Source organism: Vulpes lagopus, chromosome 9 (assembly GCF_018345385.1).
Source record: "Vulpes lagopus strain Blue_001 chromosome 9, ASM1834538v1, whole genome shotgun sequence".
Lineage (NCBI taxonomy): Eukaryota > Metazoa > Chordata > Mammalia > Carnivora > Canidae > Vulpes > Vulpes lagopus.
In genome coordinates, this window is record NC_054832.1 from 59,722,530 (window position 1) to 59,744,341 (window position 21,812).

The window sequence follows — 21,812 nt, forward strand, 5'->3', positions numbered from 1 at the left end:
TGAACTTCCATGTTAATGGATCAGAATATTTAAATATTGTTAAGAGGGCAATATTTTTCCAAATTGATCTGTAAATTCAATATAATTCTTACAAAAATCTGAGCTGTTCTGAAATACTGACAAACTGATCATAAAATTTGTATATAAATTCAAGGGACACAGAATAGCCAATACAATCTTGGAATAGATTCTCAATTTAAGAACTTACTGTAAAGCTTCAGTAATCAAGACATCCTGGTATTGCTATAAGAATAGACATATAAATCAATGGAATAAAATTGAGAATCCATACATACATATGCCTTTGCATTTATGGTCTGTTCATTTTTGACAAGGGTACCAAGAAAATTCAGTGGGCGAAAGAACTGTCTTTTCAACAAATGGTGCTGGGACAAGTGGACATCCACATGCCAAAAAGGAGGAGTTGAAGTAGTAGTAGTAATAGCAGTAGTAGTAGTAGTAGTAGTAGTAGTAGTAGTAGTAATAGTTAGATCCTTACCTCATATCATATGCAAAAAATAACTGAAAATCAACCATATAAAAGCTAAAGCTATAAAACTCTTAGAAGAAAACCCAGGAGTAAATCTTTGTGGCCAGAGATTAGATAATCATTTCCTAACATGATGCCAAAAGCCTAACCAACCAAAGAAAAAACAGATTATTAGACTTTGTCAAAGATAAAAACTCTTGTGCTTTAAAGGACACTATCACATGAAAAGACAACCCACAGAATGGGAGAAAACATTTGCAAATCATATTTTTATCCAAAATACATAACGTACACTTATAATTCAACAAGAAGTTAAACAATCTAATTTTATTTTATTTTTAAAATTTTTTAAAAATTTTTATTTATTTATGATAGAGAGAGAGAGAGAGAGAAAGAGAGGCAGAGACACAGGCAGAGGGAGAAGCAGGCTCCATGCACCGGGAGCCCGATATGGGATTCGATCCCGGGTCTCCAGGATCGCGCCCTGGGCCAAAGGCAGGTGCCAAACCGCTGTGCCACCCAGGGATCCCAGCAATCTAATTTTAAAATGGACAAAGAACTTGAGTAGACATTTCTCCAAAGAAGATACAGAAATGGCCAACAAGTACATAAGATACTGAATATCACTAGTCATTAGGGAAATGCAAATCAAAACCACAATGAGACATCACTTCACACCCACTAGAATGAATATAATCAAAACAAAAAGCAATAAAATGTATTGGTGAGGATGTAGAGAAATTTGAAATTTTCTATATCACTTCTGTAAATATAAAATGGTATAGCTGCTTTGGAATACAATATGATAGATTCTCAAAAAGTTAAATACAGATTCAGTATATGACTCAGCATTTCTACTCCTAGATATATACCCAAGAAACCTGAAGACATATGTTCACACAAAATCTTGTACGGAAATATTTGTAGCATCATTATTCCCTTTTTAAAAAGATTTTATTTATTCATTCATGAGAGATACACAGAGAGAGGCAGAGATATAGGCAGTGGGAGAAGCAGGCTCCCTGAGGGGAGCCCGAGGCGGGACTCGATCCCAGGACCTTGGGATCACGACCTGAGCCAAAGGCAGACGGTCAACCACTGAGCCACCCAGGCGCTCCACATCATTATTCCTAATAGCCAAAAAATGTAAACAAACTAATGTCCATCAATTAATGAATGGTTATACAAAATTTGGTATCTAAAAGCAATGAAGGGCAGTCTGGATGGCTCAGCAGTTTAGCACTTCCTTCAGCCCAAGGCCTGATCCTGAAGACCTGGGATGGAGTCCCACATCGGGCTCCCTGCATGGAGCCTGCTTCTCCCTCTGCCTGTGTCTCTGCCCCTCTCTCTCTCTGTCTCTGTCTCTCTGTCTCTTATGAATAAATAAATAAAATCTTTTAAAAAAATAAAAAATAAAAACAATGGAATATTATCTAGCCATACAAAATCAAAGTACTGTTATATGTTAAGACATGGATAAACCTTGAAAAACATCATACTTAGTGAAATAAACCAGGCACAAAAGGTCTGCGTCTTATAACATGGATGACTTATAAATACAATTAAATGATTCCATTTATGTAATAATGCCCAGAATAGATAAATACACAGAGACAGAAAGATTAGTAGTTTCTAGGATATAGGGAGTGACTGCTAATTGTTATGGTATTTCATTTTGGGTAATGTTTGCACAAACTTGTGAATATACTAAAAATTACTGAATTGCATATTTGTAAGGAGTAAGTTTTGTGATAGGAGAATTATAATTCTAAGAAAAGATTCATTGGTTATATCCATCCAAGCAATGTGAAGAAAAATTTCTAATTACAATGTATAGTTTTCAACCAAGTTGCACAATACTACTAAAAGAAAATATGAAAAGTCAATGTGTTGATATTTTATAGTTACTTGGAACATTTTCCTCCCTGACTAGACTAATTTTTCTATGACATCTAAAATAAGGACTAAATTTCAACAACTATGAGATACACTTTTTTATGATATTCACAATTTAAAAATTCCCAATGTAAACACAGAGCGCTTAGCACTGCGTATTATTCTACTTACTAAATTTTCTCAGATTAGCATTCTTTGTCCAAGAGCAATATATGCAAAGTAGGCCAGCAGGCTAGAGATGGAGGCAAGAAGTGGAATTCAAGTCTGAAGGCAGTCTCTTAGTAGAACTTACTCCTTCCTCTGAGGAGGTCACTCTTCCTGATTGTTTTAAAATCAACTGTTTGGATAAGGCCTACTCACATTACAGAGGATAAACTGCTTTAATCAAAGTCTACCAATTTAAATGTTAAGCTCATCTAAAACAAACAAACAAACAAACAAACAAACAAACCACCTTCACAAAAACATCTAGCATAATGTCTAACCCAATATCTGGGTACTGTGGCATAGTCAAGCTGACATACAAAATTAACCATCAGGGACATGATATGATAACAAGGGTGTTAGGCTCTTTTTCTGGAATTCTGAGTTCCCTTTCAACTATCTCTGTTATTCTCAACGAGGGACTTCACCTCTCTAAACCTCAATACCTTTATTGTAAAATGTGAGAAGATATTGAAATTTAGCATGCAGAATAAAAAATAAGGGTTGTCGGGGGTCAAGCTAACCTACTTCATCTCCTTCCCCCATTAAACTTTACATCACATGCCAGTGAGTGCCTTGAGAAATCAGAGACTTAGTACTGATTTTAAAATGCCCAATAAAAAAAATAAATAAAAATAAAATAAAATAAAATAAAATGCCCAATATTTACTGTGATCTATAGAATGGGATGGCTATGGGATATATTGAAAAGAAATCTACTAATACTTGCAGGTGGCCTAAATTTTGAAGAATAGTTTATGTTTATATATGTATGTATGCATGCATTTATATATTTTTGTCTTTTGCATAGATAAGGCTAAATAGAATATAGGAAATACATAGATTCTTTCACATTGTACTGTATTTCAATGGCACCCTCAGAACCTGTGCAACATAGCATTACTGAATCTTTGCAAATCCTCTCCTCTTCACTTAACCCCAAAAGAAAAAAAATTATAAGTATGCCTTCATTTTGTCTCTTATATATCATGTGTCTCCAACTATAGAAGCTTCATCTAAATCTCTGAGTCTCCCCTAAGCACCACGTTCCTAAATTGCCTCTCTACCTCATCACAACCTAATGAACCCATGAATGACTCATTCTTGCAAGTTCTTATTACCAATGAGGTAAACAGCAATCTTATCAAGATTCAACTGTTTCTAACAGAAAACCACCATGTATCAACCATATGCTAGATTTCTTCACTGTTGTTAATGGGTATAAATGCTAGTCAGTCAACCCCATCGGGGCTCTTAACACTCCTGTGAAATAACTGTCCTTACACCTAGAAGACCTTTCTTATATTCTCTAAATTGATTACTTCTCACATTTCTCACTTTTGTTAATCTGGATACCTCATGCCTACTAACCTATCTGAAGTTAATAACCTGAACTTACAGGCTACTGAGAAAAGAGACCATCAAGAACTAACCTTTTAAACTTCCCATTACAAGCTTCTACTGATCTACAGTAGCATCCCACATTATGACTTTTTTAAAGATTCATTAATTTATTTGAGAGAGAGAGAGCACATGTGCATGGGGTGGTGGGGCAGAGGAAGAGGGTGAGAGTCCCAAGCCAACTCTATACTGAGCATGGAGCCCAACGCAGGGCTTGATCCCACAACCCCAAGATCACCACCCAAGACAGAACCAAGAGTCAACGCCCAACTGACTGCGCCACCCAGGCGCCCCACTTCCCACATTATTTTCATGTCGTTTTAGGCAGAGAGACACATTCCTTGTTTTTCAAAGCCAATCTCTGACCTTATTCTTTCCGCCTCCTCCGGGAACTTGGCCCATCACTATTGCCTTCTGTTTCTCATATTTTTTAGTATCTTTAATCTCTTCCTCAACATACAACTATACCCAAGCAATTCTCATAATTAAGAACAAGACAAAAAGAAAAGAGTTTCCACCTAAGATGTGACTCCAAAGGCTTCCACTTGCAGCCAAGATAGTTAAGATTTACCCTTTCACCTGCAACAACCACAAAACAAAATATAAGAAACAGAGGTTCTCGAAACACTGGCATGAAGTAGTGAAGGTCAGTGTACCCTAAGGGATGGGAAACTATTAAGGCAAGCCCTAAAATTGCGACTGTCCCAGCTATTGCCACGACAAAGGACTAGAGGCTTAGGAGCAGAAAGGGAGAAACCAGGCACAATCACTGAATGAAGACAGCTGATACTGCAGAGAACAAGGTAGCTAGAATTCACATAACAGATTCCAGAAAGTAGGGAACCATCCAGGGAGAGAATTTAAAGACCTGCAGAGGATCCCCATAGAGTAATCAGCTGATTGACAAGAGCATACGAGGAAACAATCAGAGGTTTTTTTTTTTTCTTTTCTTTATTTATTTATAATAGTCACACAGAGAGAGAAAGGCAGAGACACAGGCAGAGAGAGAAGCAGGCTCCATGCACCGGGAGCCCGATGTGGGACTCGATCCCAGGTCTCCAGGATCGCGCCCTGGGCCAAAGGCAGGCGCCAAACCACTGCGCCACCCAGGGATCCCCAATCAGAGGCTTGAAGGAAGAACCACCAAAAAAAGATTAAAGGGAGCAGTGCCAGATACTCCCACAGGGCCAGGAACAATACCTGCTTCAGATGGACTGGAAAGTCTCAGGGTTCATAGGACATTGAGTTGAGTGGGCCTAAGACTTCTGCCTCAGTAGGGGGAATGATTAGTTCTAGAATGAGCTAATCTGATTCCTACTACCAATCTCAAAAGGAAGACCAAAAAGAATTACACCATTTCCAAGTAACTTAACTGAATCCCAGAACAAAGATGAACAGCATTTACAGGAATACAGATATCTGGCACCTAACAGGCAAAATTTATAATGTCTGGCATCTAAACAAAAATGTCTAGGCATGTGAAGCAGCAGAAAAATGTGACCCATAATTAAGAGACAAAAGTGACTGTAAACGACCCAGTCACAGAGCCAATATGTTGGCTAGGCCTGCTTCCCTTTGCTGCTTTAGTGGCAGCAACCACTAAGATGGAGTCCTACTCCATCCAGCATCCTAATCTAAGTAGAGACCCAGGATAGTCTCCCTCCTCCCATGGGATACTTATGCTCCTCTTATCTGCAGAGGTACTCAGCTCTGGGATTCTTCTGCCTGGAGGGGACCCTGAAGAACTGCCAAAAGCTTCAACCCTACTCATCATTCAGTTTCTATTTCAGTCCTGGTCCACACAGGTGTTTTTCTTGCTTTAGACACTGCTCTCCTTCCAGTCTTCTATTTTTACGTTTTAACTCTGATGATCATGTGTTTGGAGCACAAGGGAAGCTTCAAAATGGGATCTTACCATACCATCTCAACTGGAAGTCCCCACACATTCTGTCCTGCAACTCCTCCCCTGCCTTCCATGATGGTATTCTTTTGGTTTTCCTCTCACCTCTCCGATTACTGTTTTTCTCTAAATCCTCCTTCTCTGCCTACCCAGTAAACTTTTAAGGGTTCCATTCTCTCCCTAATTTATGATAAAAAGTTTAATTTGAAGTTTTGTAGGTCTATGATCCCCTAAAAGTTCATAAAAATTCGATTTTTTTCCAATCAGGAATAAAAGTTACAAATGGCATTTAAAGCTAGATATCATTTTTATAAGAAACAGTCTTGTTGTTGGGATGTTTATAATAAACGTAATTCTTCAATAATTTAAAATTAACCCTGGGATTGTGGCAAGTATAGTACACGAAAAGCCGGCAAATAAATAAGCTCCATTTGCAAACAGGAAATATTCCTTAGAGGTCCACTCAGCTAATGAGAAATGTAATTGGGTCTCTGTAAGTGTCGATAGTAGGGTAGAGTGCATAGGAATAAACTGAGTTGGTTAAATGAAGGGCAAATTATGGGTTGAGTGTGTACCTCCCATTAATTATGGGTGAAGGCCAGATGGTGTTCTTGTGTTTGTGAACGTTTTCAACCACCACGTATTTACGTAGTGCCCTTCACAAGCTGCTAGACACTGGGGATGCCCAGGTGAACAAGACAGTCTCTGCCTCCACTGAGTTTACACTTTAGCCTTTCATCTCTTTTTAATTCTGCTCCTTGTCTTCCATGAAGGAAGTTGCCTGAATGTGACAGTCTAAGAGGGAATGGAGGCAGGGGGATGAAATAAGGTATGAGGGTACCTTATATAGTTGTTTCCAACATCACCAAGGAGTTCTGCTTGAGAATCAAACCTAAAGAAGAATGTGGCAGGGTAGTTTTTTTTTCCCCCTGAAAGCTAATTGGCTCGTTATCCTTGCTAATTGGGCAGAGCAGCACAAATAAGCTGAAGGGGGGGGGGGGGGAATCAAGAAACAGTGGGCACATTTCCCAAAACACCTCCCTGTTCTCTGATCACCTCAGAGAGCTCATTTTAGAATTGGAGGTCAGAGAGGCTTGGGGTTTAGGGAAACAAAGTTTGTATGTAAATAAGCCAGGCCCCTCTTTTACAGCAGAGTTGATTAAGGGACTGGTTGACAAAGTGTACAGAATCCCTGCTCTCTGACACCACAAAGTATCTATTACATGAGAACTTCCTTCTGGCGCCAGGAGGCATTTAGTTTTCACTTGGGTGTTCTATAGGGGATGAGGCACATGGGGGCGGGGAGTGGAAGGTTGGGGGCTAGTAAAATGAGAACAACTCTGAGCAGGGGAATGACACTATTGGGAGAGGACGTACGAAAAGGATAGATTGGCAAGAGAGAGGATGGGGACAATATATGTAATGTCAAAGAGAAAATTAAGATGGGGAAAATAACATAACTGACCTTGAACAATGCTCTACAGTTTCCAGGGGTGCCTGAACATAGGGCAGTCTTGGGGAGGTGGCTGTACATAGAGAAACAACTCTGAGATGGTGAGCAAGCAGCTCAGGGCCATTCAGCTGATGGACGCGGAAATCTTCTAACTTCCACAGCAAAGGGAACTCGTTGCAGTAGGAGCCACATGGCAGGATGTTCTTCTCTCCTAGGCTAACTCCACAATTAACAAGGCTTGCGACCACATACTGGAGACCAGAGCTGTGTGCTGTACTTCAAGGGATGTTCTTGGTAATGGAATATTTTCACACTTCCAAAGTACTGTGGCTAAACCCTAAAAGAAAAATCTCCTGGCACAGAAGTTTCTTAGCTTCTGCCCAAAAATGAAAGGCTGTCTCAAGGGATTTTTTTTTTTTCTTTTTAAAAATAAGATTGCTCTCAGACGAGTTCACCCTTCAGGATGCTCCAAAGCAATGAGGCTCAGGGACTCAGCAAACAGGCCTCCTCCTTCGCAGGACTCCACCACGGGGCTTTTTTTTTCTCTCCCTGAGAACTGGGGTGTTTTACTCCGTTAATGCAGTTGTCAAAGTCATTTGCAGGAGACACGCAGTGTTCCACTGGCAGGGGACAGTATACCTTGTGTTGGCAACCTAGAATCCACAGAGAGTGCTTTAAAAAATATATATTTTCCCCCAAAGCCACTTGGATTTTTACTTGTCAAACTATCAATGAGGATTTTTTTTCTTCCCTCTTGAATGGCAGAGAAAATCAGGTTTCTGAATATTACCACTTTCCCCGTCCCCTTTTTCATTCTTTACCTGGACTTTTCTACCGTGAGCGGCTGCAAACCTGATGTGTCCGGGCAGTGGCCGCTCTACGCGCTGACACCTCTCGGGGCTCCAAGGTGGCAAAAAGCTCGCGGAGACTTTTGGATAAATAAACCAGCAGCGGGGCAGCCCGGGTGGCTCAGCAGTTTAGCGCCGCCTTTGGCCCAGGGCGTGATCCTGGAGTCCCGGGATCGAGTCCCACGTCGGGCCCCCGCATGGAGCCTGCTTCTCCCTCTGCCTGTGTCTCTGCCTCTCTCTCTCTCTCTCTCATAAATAAGTTTTTTTTTTTTTAATCTAAAAAAAAAAATCAAAAACTTAACCAGCAGCAGGGCACTGGTGGAGGGTAACTGAGAACTCCCGCCGTGCACTGCGACTGCGCCCCGGGGGCCTGACCTTGTAGCCATCCAAGGGCCAGGAGCTCCTTTCCTCCGGGGTAGGGGCTGCGGAGCTGGGCCCGTGCCTTCGTGCAGCTGAAGGAAGACCAGCCAGGGCCTGGCGTGAGGCCGGCCTGACTCTGCTCTCAGCGTAACCCGCCTTCAAGCGACCTGACCCGCTCCACGTGACCTGCACGCCGCGTGACCTGCACACCACGTGACCTGCACGCCACGTGACCTGCACGCCACGTGACTCCCGCGCCGTAGCCCCGAGCTCCTTCGTCTGCGAGGTCTGGCGGTCTGGGCGTCCTGCTCCCCAAGTACTGCTGCTCCGAAGGGCTGTTAACTGGGCCCTGGAGCTCGGGCGATGTCCCCAGGGTGTCCTTCCGGCCTGAGGGATCAAGCCTGGCGCTTCTCCGGGGCTAAGGCCTCTCTTTACCGTGTGGGGCGGAAAGCCTGACCCACCGGAAGTGCTTCTCCACGTGTTCTAGGATGGGGCGGGGCCAGATGAGGCTGAGTGCACGTGGCGAGGCGCCGCGAAGACGACTGGGACGAGGGAGAGGATGCCGGATGACACGTGTGCTCCCCGCATTATCAGGCTCCCCCCGCCCAGGGTGTGTTTTCAGAGTGGGGTGGAGTTGACGTCACCAGCACCTGCCACGTTAAACAGTGGCCACTCAATGTACAGTGGCATAGTTCATCGCTATATTATCCAAAAGAAAATAATGTGAGCTACATTATGTAATTCTAAATTCTAAATTTTAGCTGCATTATAAAACGCGAAATTATAAAGGCGAAATTAATTTTAATGACATTTTTGCGAGCCCAGTATATCCAAAATGTTGTCATTGTTTGATGTAATTTTTGAGACATATTAATGAGATATTTTACATTCTCTTATTCGCATTGTTCTCCATATCTCGTGTGTATTATACAGTACTGTACATGACTAGCCACATTTCAAGTTCTCGATAGCTCTATGTGGCTAGTGGCTCCCATAGTGGCCAGCTGGAAACTGTGTGTTTGTAGATCAAAGCTATGGGCAATTTCTTCAGCCAACAGCTCAGAAAATCAGGAGACTTTAGGAAGACACCACCAGGAAAGTCATGTGGGGATGGCTCTATCCATTCAAATGCCTTCCCACAACAATCATTTCTTAAGCATTTACTTACTAATGTTTTGGCTTGCTGTTCACGGAAGGTGGATGCAATCCCTGCTCTCCCTAAAGCCTACACCCACCTGACCTTCCCAACTCCAGACTTCCTCACCTAGTACTTATAGGCAGGGTTAGAAAGGGACAGTAGCCAGAAATGCCCTATTTTTTTTTTTTTATGGTCTGTAATTATTAACCAACCTCACTCTACCCTTTTAGAAAACCTAAGAAGGTTTAAGCTGTTTTTAATATTATAAAATATTTTCAATATTTCAATATTGCATTTTAAAATATGTTTACTATATTACGTGCCTTTTCTGTGTTACATCTGAGTGTGCTTTCACATACACCACAATCTCATTTAATCCTTTCAATAACTCTGATTTTGGAATTTTACCCCAATTTTCAAATAGAGAAAGTGAGGATTGGAGAAGTGCTGTGACTTTAGGGTAAGGGAACTTCCGAGAAAAAAGGTTTCTAATGCAGGTCTGTCCATTTTCCCTCAGTGAGGTCTCTTACAAGACCTATGGGGAATGTCAGGTGATGGGATTATGTACCTCAAACTCCAGAAGTCTGCTATGAAAGCAAATGAAACATCCTGGTCTCACCTAAAACCCAGAACAAGTCCTGGGGTACAAAACTTGGGTCAGCTCCCGACCTGATACTTATTAGCTGTTTGGCAGAACAATTCATAGTAATACAACTAATTAGCATTTATTGATCTTCTTCTATGTATGGGGCTCTGGGCCAGAAAACTGCTTACATACTTCTTCTTCCTTATAAGACAGATAGTTCATTTTATAGATCAGCAATCTGGGTCTCAGAAAAAGTAAATTGCCAGAGGTCATACAGCCAATAAGCAGGAAAACCAGGATTACAAAACATTATTAAATGTATTAATGTTTGTTTTATAATGTAACTTAAGCCCACCTACCCCTCCATTGCATACTTAAAAAGCACATCCTAAGGAATGTCAAGACCACTAATGGATACCATAAACAACTGTGTATTCATGCTACAAATTTAAAAGGCTGCAAAGCATGGGCAGATAGGAATTGTTTTCAATATGCTTTTTAAAAATAGAAAAAATAAAGGCTTTATTATTCATTTGCAATGTATGGTAACTTGCCAAAACAATAACACAGCTACGCTCTCAAAAGAGATAATTATATTTGCACTGTTCAGCTCATGGGACTGTTGCATTGAGAGAGAAGGAAAAGCAAAAGCATGTTCAAGTGCGAAGAGGTGACAAATGTCAGATATTACAAATATGTTTAAAGCAAACTACAGTTATATACTAATATTAAATGTTTGATGATACATGCCCCAATCTTTACTGGGAGTCTGAAACTTGAAAAAAAAAAAAAACGAGTAAAAGGATGAAAATGTAATAAGAAATAAATGAAAAAAGATAACAGAAAAATGGTGAAAAGAGCTGTCTTTCTTGAAAGAGAACAGAGGGAGGGAGGGGAGAAGGAGGAGAGATACAGAGGAAGGAAAAAGAATGGAAAGAAGGAATATAGAGAATCAAAAAGAAAAGAACATAAAAGATAAAGGGAAAGAAAAAGCTATGAAAAAAAACAAGCATGAACTTTTGGGGTCAGTCAGTTCCTTGAAGAAAAAGAAACTGGCCATGACCCGCTTCGCGCTGGGGCTGGGTACAGATTTTTTGCGACTGTTTAGAGAAAATCTAGCACTTTCCCCACCATTAATCTTTTCTAAAGAAAGACTTTGTTCTGCACCTGTATAAACAACCCAGATTTTTAAAACCTATATGCCTGCCTCTAATGTGTGAGACTATGTATTTATACTGATAGATTCAAGTCATCAATAGGTGATGCAGAAAGCTAGCCTGAGATCTCCTTTTTACATCTTTTTGCTCCCCTTCTCACTTTTTACTTCCCTCCTTCACCCAGCACACCTGAAGTCAAGTTCAAGTTCAAGCACTCCGCTAAAGAACTCTACATTCTGTCCAGTACTGCCTGCGTTTCCCCAGCCAGGAGAGAACTTAAAAGGAACTATATTTTTATTCAACTGATCCCAAAAGGAGCCCCTCCCCCATCCCTCAACAAAATGACAAAATATACAGGGAGAAAACCTCAGCGAATGACGGTGACACGGAGGGGTTGTGTGAAACATCCCCCACGAAGTAGGCCTGGCCTTGGAGATGAAGGTGGAACGATGCCTGAATGATGAAGTCAGCCCCGGCCAGCCACCTGTTGCAGCACTTCAGGCACGAAGCCGGGAGCATTTGTTCTGTTGAGCTGGTGGAGGGAAGCTGGCCCCAGGGCTTCTTCCCACTGTCCTGGGCTGACTGCACATTTGTCTCCTTGCGCTTTGCTGGGTTCGGGAACCTATGAACTTTCAGGGAAACGACAAGAAAACTGGTGTGAAGATTCCACTTTCTCATTGCAAAACGGAGTGACCATACCTTACCCTATTTGTGGTTTGATTATTTTGTTGTTTTAATTACTCAGTGGGCAGTCATCGGGTGCCTAGCCCAGTAACTGGCACACAGCAGGCGCCCTATAGCTGGCCACTGGTGTCTGCCTCCAAAGTGAAGTATCCATCCCCAGACCATGTATCGCAAAGGTTCTATGAGTTAGAAAATGAGACTGCGGTTTTGTTTTGTTTCCTTTGGGTGGATCCCAAAGGAAACAAAGGGGCAGAGGGTTTATTTTGGGGTGGTATAGGACACCATAATTCTGGATGCTATTTTGTCCTTTTTATTTTGGAAGATTTTTGTGAGTTAGCATTCTGCATCCAAGAGTGTGCTCTTCAGTACACAATCTAAAATAGTAATTGATTCCCTAGACTATATCTCAAGGAGTTGGGGGCAAGATCCTCTATTTTATGCATTGTGGTATTAAAAACAAAATCAAGCATGAAAGTCTCAAGACGGTGGAAATAGCAGATATAACAGCTTGTGGTGCGTGGTGGGGGAGGCGTGTAGCAAGCAACTGGAATACCGAGGGGCCAGGGATGCCAAACACGCATTTCGAGTTCATATTCTACTTACCAGCCTGGCGATTGGGGGGTCTTTTAGTTAATTGTCTATCTCTGCGTCTTCACTTGAAGTTATGCAAAGTGGAGATGACATTTAAGTCACAGGTATTGTTGGAAGACGGAACGGACCAATAGAGTCAAAGTTTTGTAAATCATAAAGGTTAACCGCTGCGGATTGCTCAGTGTCGTTTGCTTTGTTTTGCTTTTTTTTTTCTTTTTTTTTTTTTTTTTACGCTTTTGTCCGGCAAGCCTTGGGGAGGCATTGGGGAGGCAGTCCTGCAGTCGGCGTTACGCACCGGGGAATCGAGTTCCGCTGAAAAGATCGGGAGAGGGAGAAGCAGAGGTCGCGGTCCCGGGGTTTCCAGGTGTCTGGCGACCGTCGCCGTCGCTACGACCAGTTGGGGGTGGAAGTAGGGTAGGGTGGGTCCGAACAAGGTCCCGCCCCGCACTCGCAGGACGCACACTGGCCCCTCACTTGACAATCGGAGGGTCCCACGGCCCCGGGCCCCAAATCTCGGCCCGCCGGAGACTTCCCCTTCCCCGCCCCCACCAACAGCTCCCGAGGGCAGAAAACCGGTCCCCACCCCTTCCACGCCCCCGCCCCACCTCTTGCCCCCCTTTGCAACCCCCTCTCCCTCGCCCGGTGGTTTGCTCCGAGGAGTACAAATAAATAGTCGTGTCAAAAGGCGCGGCTCGCGGTCGTGCGCGCGGAGGCTGGGCGGGGGCGCAGACTCCCGGGCCGCGCTCTCCTCCCGCGGCTCGGCTGCAGCCTCGCTCCCGCGGCCCCGCGCCGCCCACCGGGGCCTCCCGCGCAGCTCGGGGTTCGGCCCGGCCCCCGCCTCCGCCAGAGGGAGCGGAAGGCCGAGCCCGCGAGGCTGGCCTGGGGGAGCGAGGCGGGCGCGCGTGGGCGTGGGCGTGGGCGACGCGGCGATGTCCACCGGCTCGGTGAGCGACCCCGAGGAGATGGAGCTGCGGGGGCTGCAGCGGGGGTACCCGGCCCCCGCCTCCAAGAGGCCGCCCCTCCGCGGCGCCGAGGGCAGCTACATCTCGCCCAGTGACAACTCGTCGGCGGAGGAGGAGGACCCCGAAGGCGAGGAGGAGCGGTGCGCGCTGGGCGCGGCGGGCGGCGCGGAGGGCTGCAAGAGGAAGCGGCCGCGCGTGGCTGGGGGCGGCGGCAAGAAGCCCCTCCCGCCCAAGGGCTCGGCGGCCGACTGCAAGCAGTCGCAGCGCAACGCCGCCAACGCCCGCGAGCGCGCGCGGATGCGCGTACTGAGCAAAGCCTTCTCGAGGCTCAAGACCAGCCTGCCTTGGGTGCCCCCCGACACTAAGCTTTCCAAGCTGGACACGCTGCGGCTGGCATCCAGTTACATCGCGCACCTGCGGCAGCTGCTGCAGGAGGACCGCTACGAGAACGGCTATGTGCACCCCGTGAACCTGGTAGGAGCAGCGCGCGCGAGGCCCGGGGCGAGCGGCCGGGAGACGCGCGGGAGCCCCCGAGCGCCAGGCAGAGCCAGCCCGCGGGGAAGGAACCCGAAAGGGGGGTTCTGGAACGGGGGACGAGGAGTCCAGTTTAATGTATCCCAATCAGGGGAGGGGCCAGGGCGCTTTCTTGGAGAAGAACCTCCACCCGTCAGTGTTCCTTCATTCTGATCATGGTACCTGGTACTTTGCCCCGCGACAGCTCTTGGCCGGTCTCTTACGTCCGGGGTGAATCTGGGTTCCCTCTGCATCCACTACCCGGTTGCAGATTGAATGGCAAATCTCTCTCGCCCAACTTTTTGCAGCTAAGAGAGAAAAGAGTCGATTTCACAAGCCCTACTTTCTGAAAGGAAGGAGGGAAGGCCGAGCTCTACTTAAGAGCCTTTGGATTTTTTCTTTTTTTTAAGTTCTTGCAGAATACGAAAGGTTTCCCCAAAAGGGATTTGTCTGGAAAGTCCCTCTCGGACCTGCCAACTTTCCCGGCTTGAGAAAGAACCTATTCTAGTTCCTACTTGGAGTGGAGGGCTGATGATGTGCCTGTGGGTGTGTTTAGGGGGAAGGGAATTAAACAGACAACATCCCAAACTCATGCAAGTTTCACGGAATCATCCTGAGAGACCAGACCTCTCATGTCTCATGCAATTAAAATTCAGCAAAGTTAAAGTCCTCGTTTAGAGAGAAGACACCCAAATTCCCAGAGCACTGATAAAATCTGAGCTACTAAAAACCAGGGATATTCCAGGGTTCACTTAGGAGAGAGGTTTCGGTTTGAGGCGGTACTTTCTCCAATATCTGACGCTCTCTTTGATTTTACAGACATGGCCTTTTGTGGTCTCAGGACGGCCCGACTCTGACACCAAAGAAGTTTCCGCAGCCAACAGATTATGTGGGACCACCGCTTAGATCGAACTCTCTTGCTGGGATTATTGTTTAAGCGCGTGTGTTTGGGGGCCACGGAGAGAAGGGAGTGTGAGAACCCCCAGTGGATGGGGGAAGTTCCATCGGATTCTCCTAAATTCTCCTTCCCCGCCCCCACAACGCGAACTGTGTGAACACGACACGTGGCGGGTGTTGGGGGCAGAGAGCCCGAAGGGGTGACCGCGTGGCTGTCATCACAGGACGCCGAGGTCTGAGGCTGCTGTGGACCCGGGGGCGACGACAATTTGCTTCTCCAAAAAGAGCTTCCTTCTGTCTCTGCAGCTCGAAACCAGATCCAACCTCGGACTTTTAGCAGTGTAGACTAACCCAGCGCCCAAACGCCTAGGAGCTAGTGTCCCGACTGAGCCAGATCTCTGTATATGATGGCACGGCTCTGCACAGCACAGGCACGTTAGGCAATGGTCAGAACGTGCTCTGGATGATTAGCTTTAAAGACGGCAGTCTTCGCGCGTGACCAACATCGGGGCATGTCTTTAGGTTGCAAAGAGAGGAGACTGGCATCCCTGGGCCAGCTTTGTACCCCCCAGGGAGGGGGCACGCACCCTCCGCCCTGGGAGAGGTGGAGGCACTTTCACAGGCCACCTGGCCCGGGTTTGCAGGGAGCGCTCGGGCGATCCTGCCTCCAGGTCGAAGTCAAGCCCTTTTCTCCAACTCCCAACCCTCCCCGCACCCCAGGCTCCCGCCTCTTCCCAGGCCGGCTTCTGTCTACCCTCTTACTCAGCTCCCAGTGTAGACTTGAGCCTGGACCCCTGCACCCCCCCGGCACAGCGCGCACCCCCACCCCCGCTGGGGTCTCCTTCGGGCCTCCCTCTCCTTCCTTCCACACCTCCTTGCAGCCCCTCCGGCTCCCGACCATCCCCAGCTGCCCTCCCCCACCCAGGCTCTGGGGGCCTCGCTCTGCAGCGCAGCCTCCCCGCGCCCACGTCCCTGCTCGCGGGAGGAGAGCGCTGGGTGGTCCGCGGCGGCGGCTGGGTGCCTAGTGACCCCCCTCAGGGGAGATGCGCCGCGGTCTCGAGGCTGCACTACCACAGTAACTAGCAAATGTAAATAAATTTATTTTTGTATGAATAATAAAACACAGTGTGAAACCTGAGTGGCCCTGGGCGCTGTCAGAATGTGGTCTTTGTCGCCTTTAGTTTGGTACCAAAGTTCATTTAAAGGTGCCCTCTTAGCCCTGGGCAGGGACTGGTTCTTTACCGGCGGAAGGGTGCTGGTCCCATTTGGATCACCGCGTTTCCAAATGGAACTCTCTTTACTTTCTATGATTCTGATTCTTCTGGAGACCAGGGTTACTGGGAGGCAAGAAGCCTAGGCTTAGTGGCCTGAAGAGTCTTTGGGGGCCAGGGCCACGTTGAAAGGTATTTGCTCTACAAAGTGATATAGGTGCATGTCTTATATTTACACACACACACACACACACACACACACAAAAGATGCTTTCTGCAGCTTAAAGCACACTCCAATCCTTAACCATTGCAAGTAGTTCAGGAACCCCACAGCCCACACACCGGAGTGGGGGATGGGTCTCAAGTCTAATTGGCAGAATAAAATCATAATACAAGGCGCCAAGTTGTGTTTCAGTTGAGCTTTTTTTTTTTTTTTTCCAAATGATGTTTACACAGCGTTTCTAACGCACACCACCTCGTTTTCCTTGTTATTTTCTTCCGTTTTTCACTGCAATTTTCTCGGGAAGTAATAGCCTGGGAACCCATCAGACAGTTTTTTAAAATGCCAGTCCTTTTGAAAGCTGCATTCTCTTTGTAGAACATTTAGAAAATTAGGAAAAGTGTGAAGGATAAAACTACCTAAACAACTGCCTGATTTGGGGTGTGTTCGTTATTTTATAAAAATCGAAAGGCAGTTTTTTTGACCAGAAAGAGAAAATACAGCTGGAGTTTAGGAGGTGAGAGGGAGGTGGGAGGGGGGGAGAATGATTTCCTGTTTTGAACTAAACTAAACCAAAACTCTGGAGAACTGCTTTCTGAGACCATTTTCTTGAGCTTTGTTCATCAGAGGGCTGTGGCCCTCAGGATCTAATCTTCAGCAGCAGAAGTGGGCTCAGGGCTATACTAGTTGGTTTCCATGGCATTAGGAGTTCCAAGGTAAAAACTAACTCAGTAGGGAGTGACTAGTGACAGAAAACCCTAACACAGTGGTTTAGATGCACTTAGGCCCCCTGGGAAGTTCTGAGTGGCTGGCTTTTGGCGGGGGGTGTCTCCTGGAGGCCAGCTCTCAGACCAAGCTTTTGCAAAAGCTTCCATCAAAAGCGATCCTTTTCAAGGGAAGGATGCAGTGTAGTATGTTGTTAAGATGAACCTGAATGTCTATAGAACCCCACCTGAAATTCAAGCTCTGCATTCCACAGACTAGTGGCCATGTGCAACCCCATTAAGTCTTAGTTGCAGTATCTACGAATTGGGAGTAATAATAGTGCCTGCCTGGGAAAATTGCCATCAGGAAAAAAAAAAATGTGATAATTTTAAGCAACCCTTCTAGTGGGCAGTAAAAAGCATCCTTAAAGTTGACTCCTTTAAAAAGTGGGGAGACTTGCTTTGACAAAGGGGGCACTTTAAACAGGTGGGCATTTCAGGAATCTTAAAAGACTTGGAAGCCCAGCTTTAAAATGCCTGGATTACAACTATAAAACGGAAGTGTCCCACAAAAGCAGAACAGAAAATGGGGGAAGGCTATATTTGTATTAAATACAGATAAGAAGAAGCATTTGAATAAACAAGACAATATTTGGGCACATTTTCATAAATAAAAAATTAAATACTTCTTTCTATAATTATATTCTCTTAGGGCACTTCAGGGGTAAACTTTCCTGCCCCTACTCTGTCCCTGCTCCCCACACTGAAGTGGGGCTCCTCACTGATTTACACAAGCAGACTGTTGTATCCTGCATACTCATTTTTATTGCCACTTCATAATCCTATAATTTATAGAGAAGAAAAAAACTTTCTGAAGAATTGTTTTTGCTCCAGTTACTGTAAAAAGTTCAATGCCAAGTCTTAAGTGATAAGAAAGAAGAGGAAAGCAAAAGGCCAATTTCTAGTAAATCTCAGTGAATCAGGGTAAATTGCTCAAGCTTCTGGGCAAAGGTAGCTGTTGGGAGAGGCTTTAAGCACCTTGAACCAGTCTTTTCTTGATTGGCCATGACCACTGTGCACACTAAGTGGTAGAAAGGCATTCCTCATTTTCTTTTTCCTTCATTTTCCCTCAGGAATGTGGGTTGAAGAAATAGGAGTTGGCCCTGAGAATGGTGGAGGTTAAGAAAAAAAAAAGAAGAAGAAGAAGAAAGTCTCTCTTTTGGGTTATTTCAGTTTGATTATACTGCTGTGTGAGAAAAGTTGAGGGGGGAAAACTCTAAGAAATATAATGCAAAAAGTACTGAATAGCAAAGAAAAATGAGTAAATTGAAAAATACTCTTGAGGGGGCTTTTTGAGAGACCAGGGCATTATTATTAGTGATACTGACTCAATCAAAGAAAACAAAAAACCCCCTTTCACAGCCTCTTCCTAAGATGAATATTTTAAAAGAAATGCTTTCGGCCCTGTAATCTTGAAACAGGCGTTTCTCTTTAGTTGTGGATGTTGAATTGATTTTGTGCATATTCTTCTGCACTGAGCTTCAAGTTACAGCTTCACTTTAGCCTGATGGCTCCTTCAACAGATAGTGACATTGACCATCACAATTTACAAAGATTTTTAAAAATAAATACAGATTTCCCCCCTGGTGGTAAATGCTTCATAAATTAAAAAAAAAAAAAAGACAGTCTCTCCATAAAAAGAACTAAGTGGCACACATCCTATTTTAATAGGCAATAGGTAAATAGCTTGGCTACTAATTTTGAAAAAAAAAAAAAGCAATAACTGAGAAAGTCATTTTAGTAATGTTTGGAAGAACAAAAACAGATATATTAACCATTGACTTCTCATTGCCAAGCATCTAACTTCAGAGAAAAGTTGCTAGAAGGTACAACTGGTTCCCTTTGTAACTGAGAACCTGGCTACAGTCCTTTCACTGGGCACTTCTGCTTACCCACTGGGGGCGCCCTTGCTTACATTTTTGCACTTCCCATCCACCTTTCATCTCCTGTTCTATTCTGTTCTGAGCCATTGTATTATCTTTCTTCTCTCTCCCATAACAGTGAAAGGTGAATCTATGACTCTTAAAAGAGTCTAGAAAGTTGCCAGAACCTGAAATCCACATGTAATCCTGTAAACACAACTAGCAGTAAGATAGTAGTTCTCTCAAATTATTTCACCCCTGTTAGTTCTACTATCACCAAGATAGATAGATCATGGACCAACTTTGGGATCTTTCATTGCCTGTAGTAAAGAGGATCATGGAGCATTTAAGAGCAGTGACTTTCTGTTTGGTAAGCATATGGCATCTGTATTGACTATTACTATCAGCAGTAGAAATGGGCAGGGGTAGGGGCAAGGAGCAAGAGGCTTTTGTCTTTTACTTTTCCTTGTTTGTTATAAAGAGTTTATATGTTATTTTTGGAACTTAAAAAAAAAGTACATTTTTAAAGACTGCAAACTACCGCGTCTGGATGTTGATGGTTCCAGTCTAGTCCCACAATTCTGTAGCTCCACAATCTCAGGTGACTTTATCACTCTTCCATGAGACAAGAGTGATAGATCTTACCCCACAGAAAATGGATTAAATGAGATAATTCTATTAGGCATTTGAGAAATGCTCCATAAATGCTAATTTAAAAAATTGTATTCCTAATGTTCTTTCTTTCCTCTAACAGTTGTTTAGGTGTCCTTACTCTTCATCTGCAAATTTGTCCCATCATTCCTCTCTGCCACTGTTATCACCTTGCTTTTTATGCCATATGTAATTTTCCTAAACTAATGGATCTTTCTTTTTTTGCCACTAAGGAGAAATTTTCATTTAGTTTCCTCTTGAAAATAAAGATCATAACACTCAGCATCAAAAGTCATGTTATGTGGGACGCCTGGGTGGCTCAGTGGTTGAGCGTCTGCCTTTGGCTCAGTTCAGTGATCCTGGAGTCCTGGGATTGAGTTCCACATCGGACTTCCTGCATGGAGCCTGCTTCTTCCTCTGCCTGTGTTTCTGCCTTTCTCTGTGTGTCTCTCATGAATAAATAAATAAAATCTTAAAAAAAATCATGTGTGGGATAAAAAAACAAATTCATGTATTTATGCAAGATAGACAAATGGACTTTGATGTAATAGAATACAAAACGTTCATTGATATGATTTCAGATTCCACATTGCAGCCCACCTTTCAGAAACTACACTTGTGAATTCTTTGGCATAATATCAACGAATATCCACATTAACTGAAATGGCCACTAATATACATACTTCTTCTCTTTACAGCTACATATGTATGTGAGGCTGGGTTTTCTTCATATACTTTAACCAAAATAACATATCCTGACAGATTAATGTAGAAGACAGAGATGAGAATACAGCTATCCTCTATTAAGTCAGATGTTAAAGACATAAACTATGCCACTCTTCCCACTAAAATATGTTGGAGAACATAGTCATCCTTCCTTAGAAATATGTTTGTTACATTCACATGTATTATTGTTTTTTAAAATGAATTTTAAAATGTTTTGTTTCGGTTTTGATTTCAAATCCAGTAAATATCAATGGATATAAACCACTTAAACAAAAGCATTTCAAGGTCTTTAATAATTTTTAAAAGTGTAAAGGGACCAGAGACAAGACAAAATTTGGGAACCACTATCCCATGTAATTCCTAAGGCCCTTTTCATTGACAGGATTCCATGTGTTCTTGATCGTGTGGCAATCTTAGCAGGACAGGAGTAAGTAGATCATGTTTAGGTTGGATATAGGAGCAAATATTTGATCAGAGAGATTTGTTAGAGAATTTGGGAGGTGGTGTCTTGGATGGGGCAGACGTTCCCCCCAGGAAATACCGCTGTAGTCTAGCCAGGCAAATCAGCAGGGCCAGTGCCTAAGCTGGTGTCATATAGGCTGCTCCCAGGATTTCCGAACTGTTTCCCTGTTCTTTCTGCCCCCTTCTCAGTTCCTTTGGCCCTTCTGTTTTAAGCCTTTGTAGCCTCAGGGATGGGTCTGGCTTTCAGCTGAAAGGGAAAATGATGCTCAAAACTCATGACTGCAACATCCCATTTGTTTTGTCCATATCTTCATATTCTCTGAGGGCTATGTTAGAATCTTAGCATTGTTTTGTCCTAATGAAGAAATTTATTTAAGGAAACGTGGGAATCTTTTCCACTGATCCTCAACAAAGAGTCTTTTATATGTAAGTTTGCCAAGTGGCAGACAAATATATTTATTCATGGTAATATTGATTAGCTTATACAGGACATAGCCCTGAAGTAGCTAAATGCCTTTGCATACAAAATCTGAGTACAAGAGAAGCAAAAACAAATAAACAATAACAAAAACTCTACGAATTCTCAAATTCTTTTGAAGCAAACATCTTCAAATGCACAGAATGGATCCCATAAAATAAACAGTTCAGCCACATGAGGTCCAAGAGATTTGGATGATCCTTAAGGAAATTGTTCCAAGAGCTAGGGAGTCGGGAGGGAGTATTCTTGTGCAAAAATGACAGGAACTCCTCTGGCTAAATTCTATTAAGGAGCATCTAAATCACAAAGGGCAGTGCTCTAAGAGGTAGAAGCCCTTGTCTGAGGGGGACAAGGTGGC

The 21,812-nt window shown here is 44.0% G+C and overlaps 1 protein-coding gene across 1 annotated transcript; it reads left to right on the forward strand.

Annotated features, from left to right (window-relative positions):
• Positions 1-13,398: 13,398 nt before the first annotated feature.
• Positions 13,399-16,218, forward strand: MSC (musculin). Its single transcript, XM_041768393.1, has 2 exons — positions 13,399-14,144; positions 15,003-16,218. The coding sequence occupies exons 1-2, from the start codon at positions 13,638-13,640 to the stop codon at positions 15,087-15,089; spliced, it is 594 nt and encodes a 197-aa protein (XP_041624327.1). The 5' UTR covers positions 13,399-13,637; the 3' UTR covers positions 15,090-16,218.
• Positions 16,219-21,812: the final 5,594 nt, after the last annotated feature.

Coding starts and splice junctions, on each gene's coding strand:
- MSC (XM_041768393.1), top strand. CDS start 13,638: ATGTCCACCGGCTCGGTGAGCGACCCCGAGGAGATGGAGCTGCGGGGG. Junction 14,145..15,002: donor ATGTGCACCCCGTGAACCTG/GTAGGAGCAGCG, acceptor TTGATTTTACAG/ACATGGCCTTTTGTGGTCTC.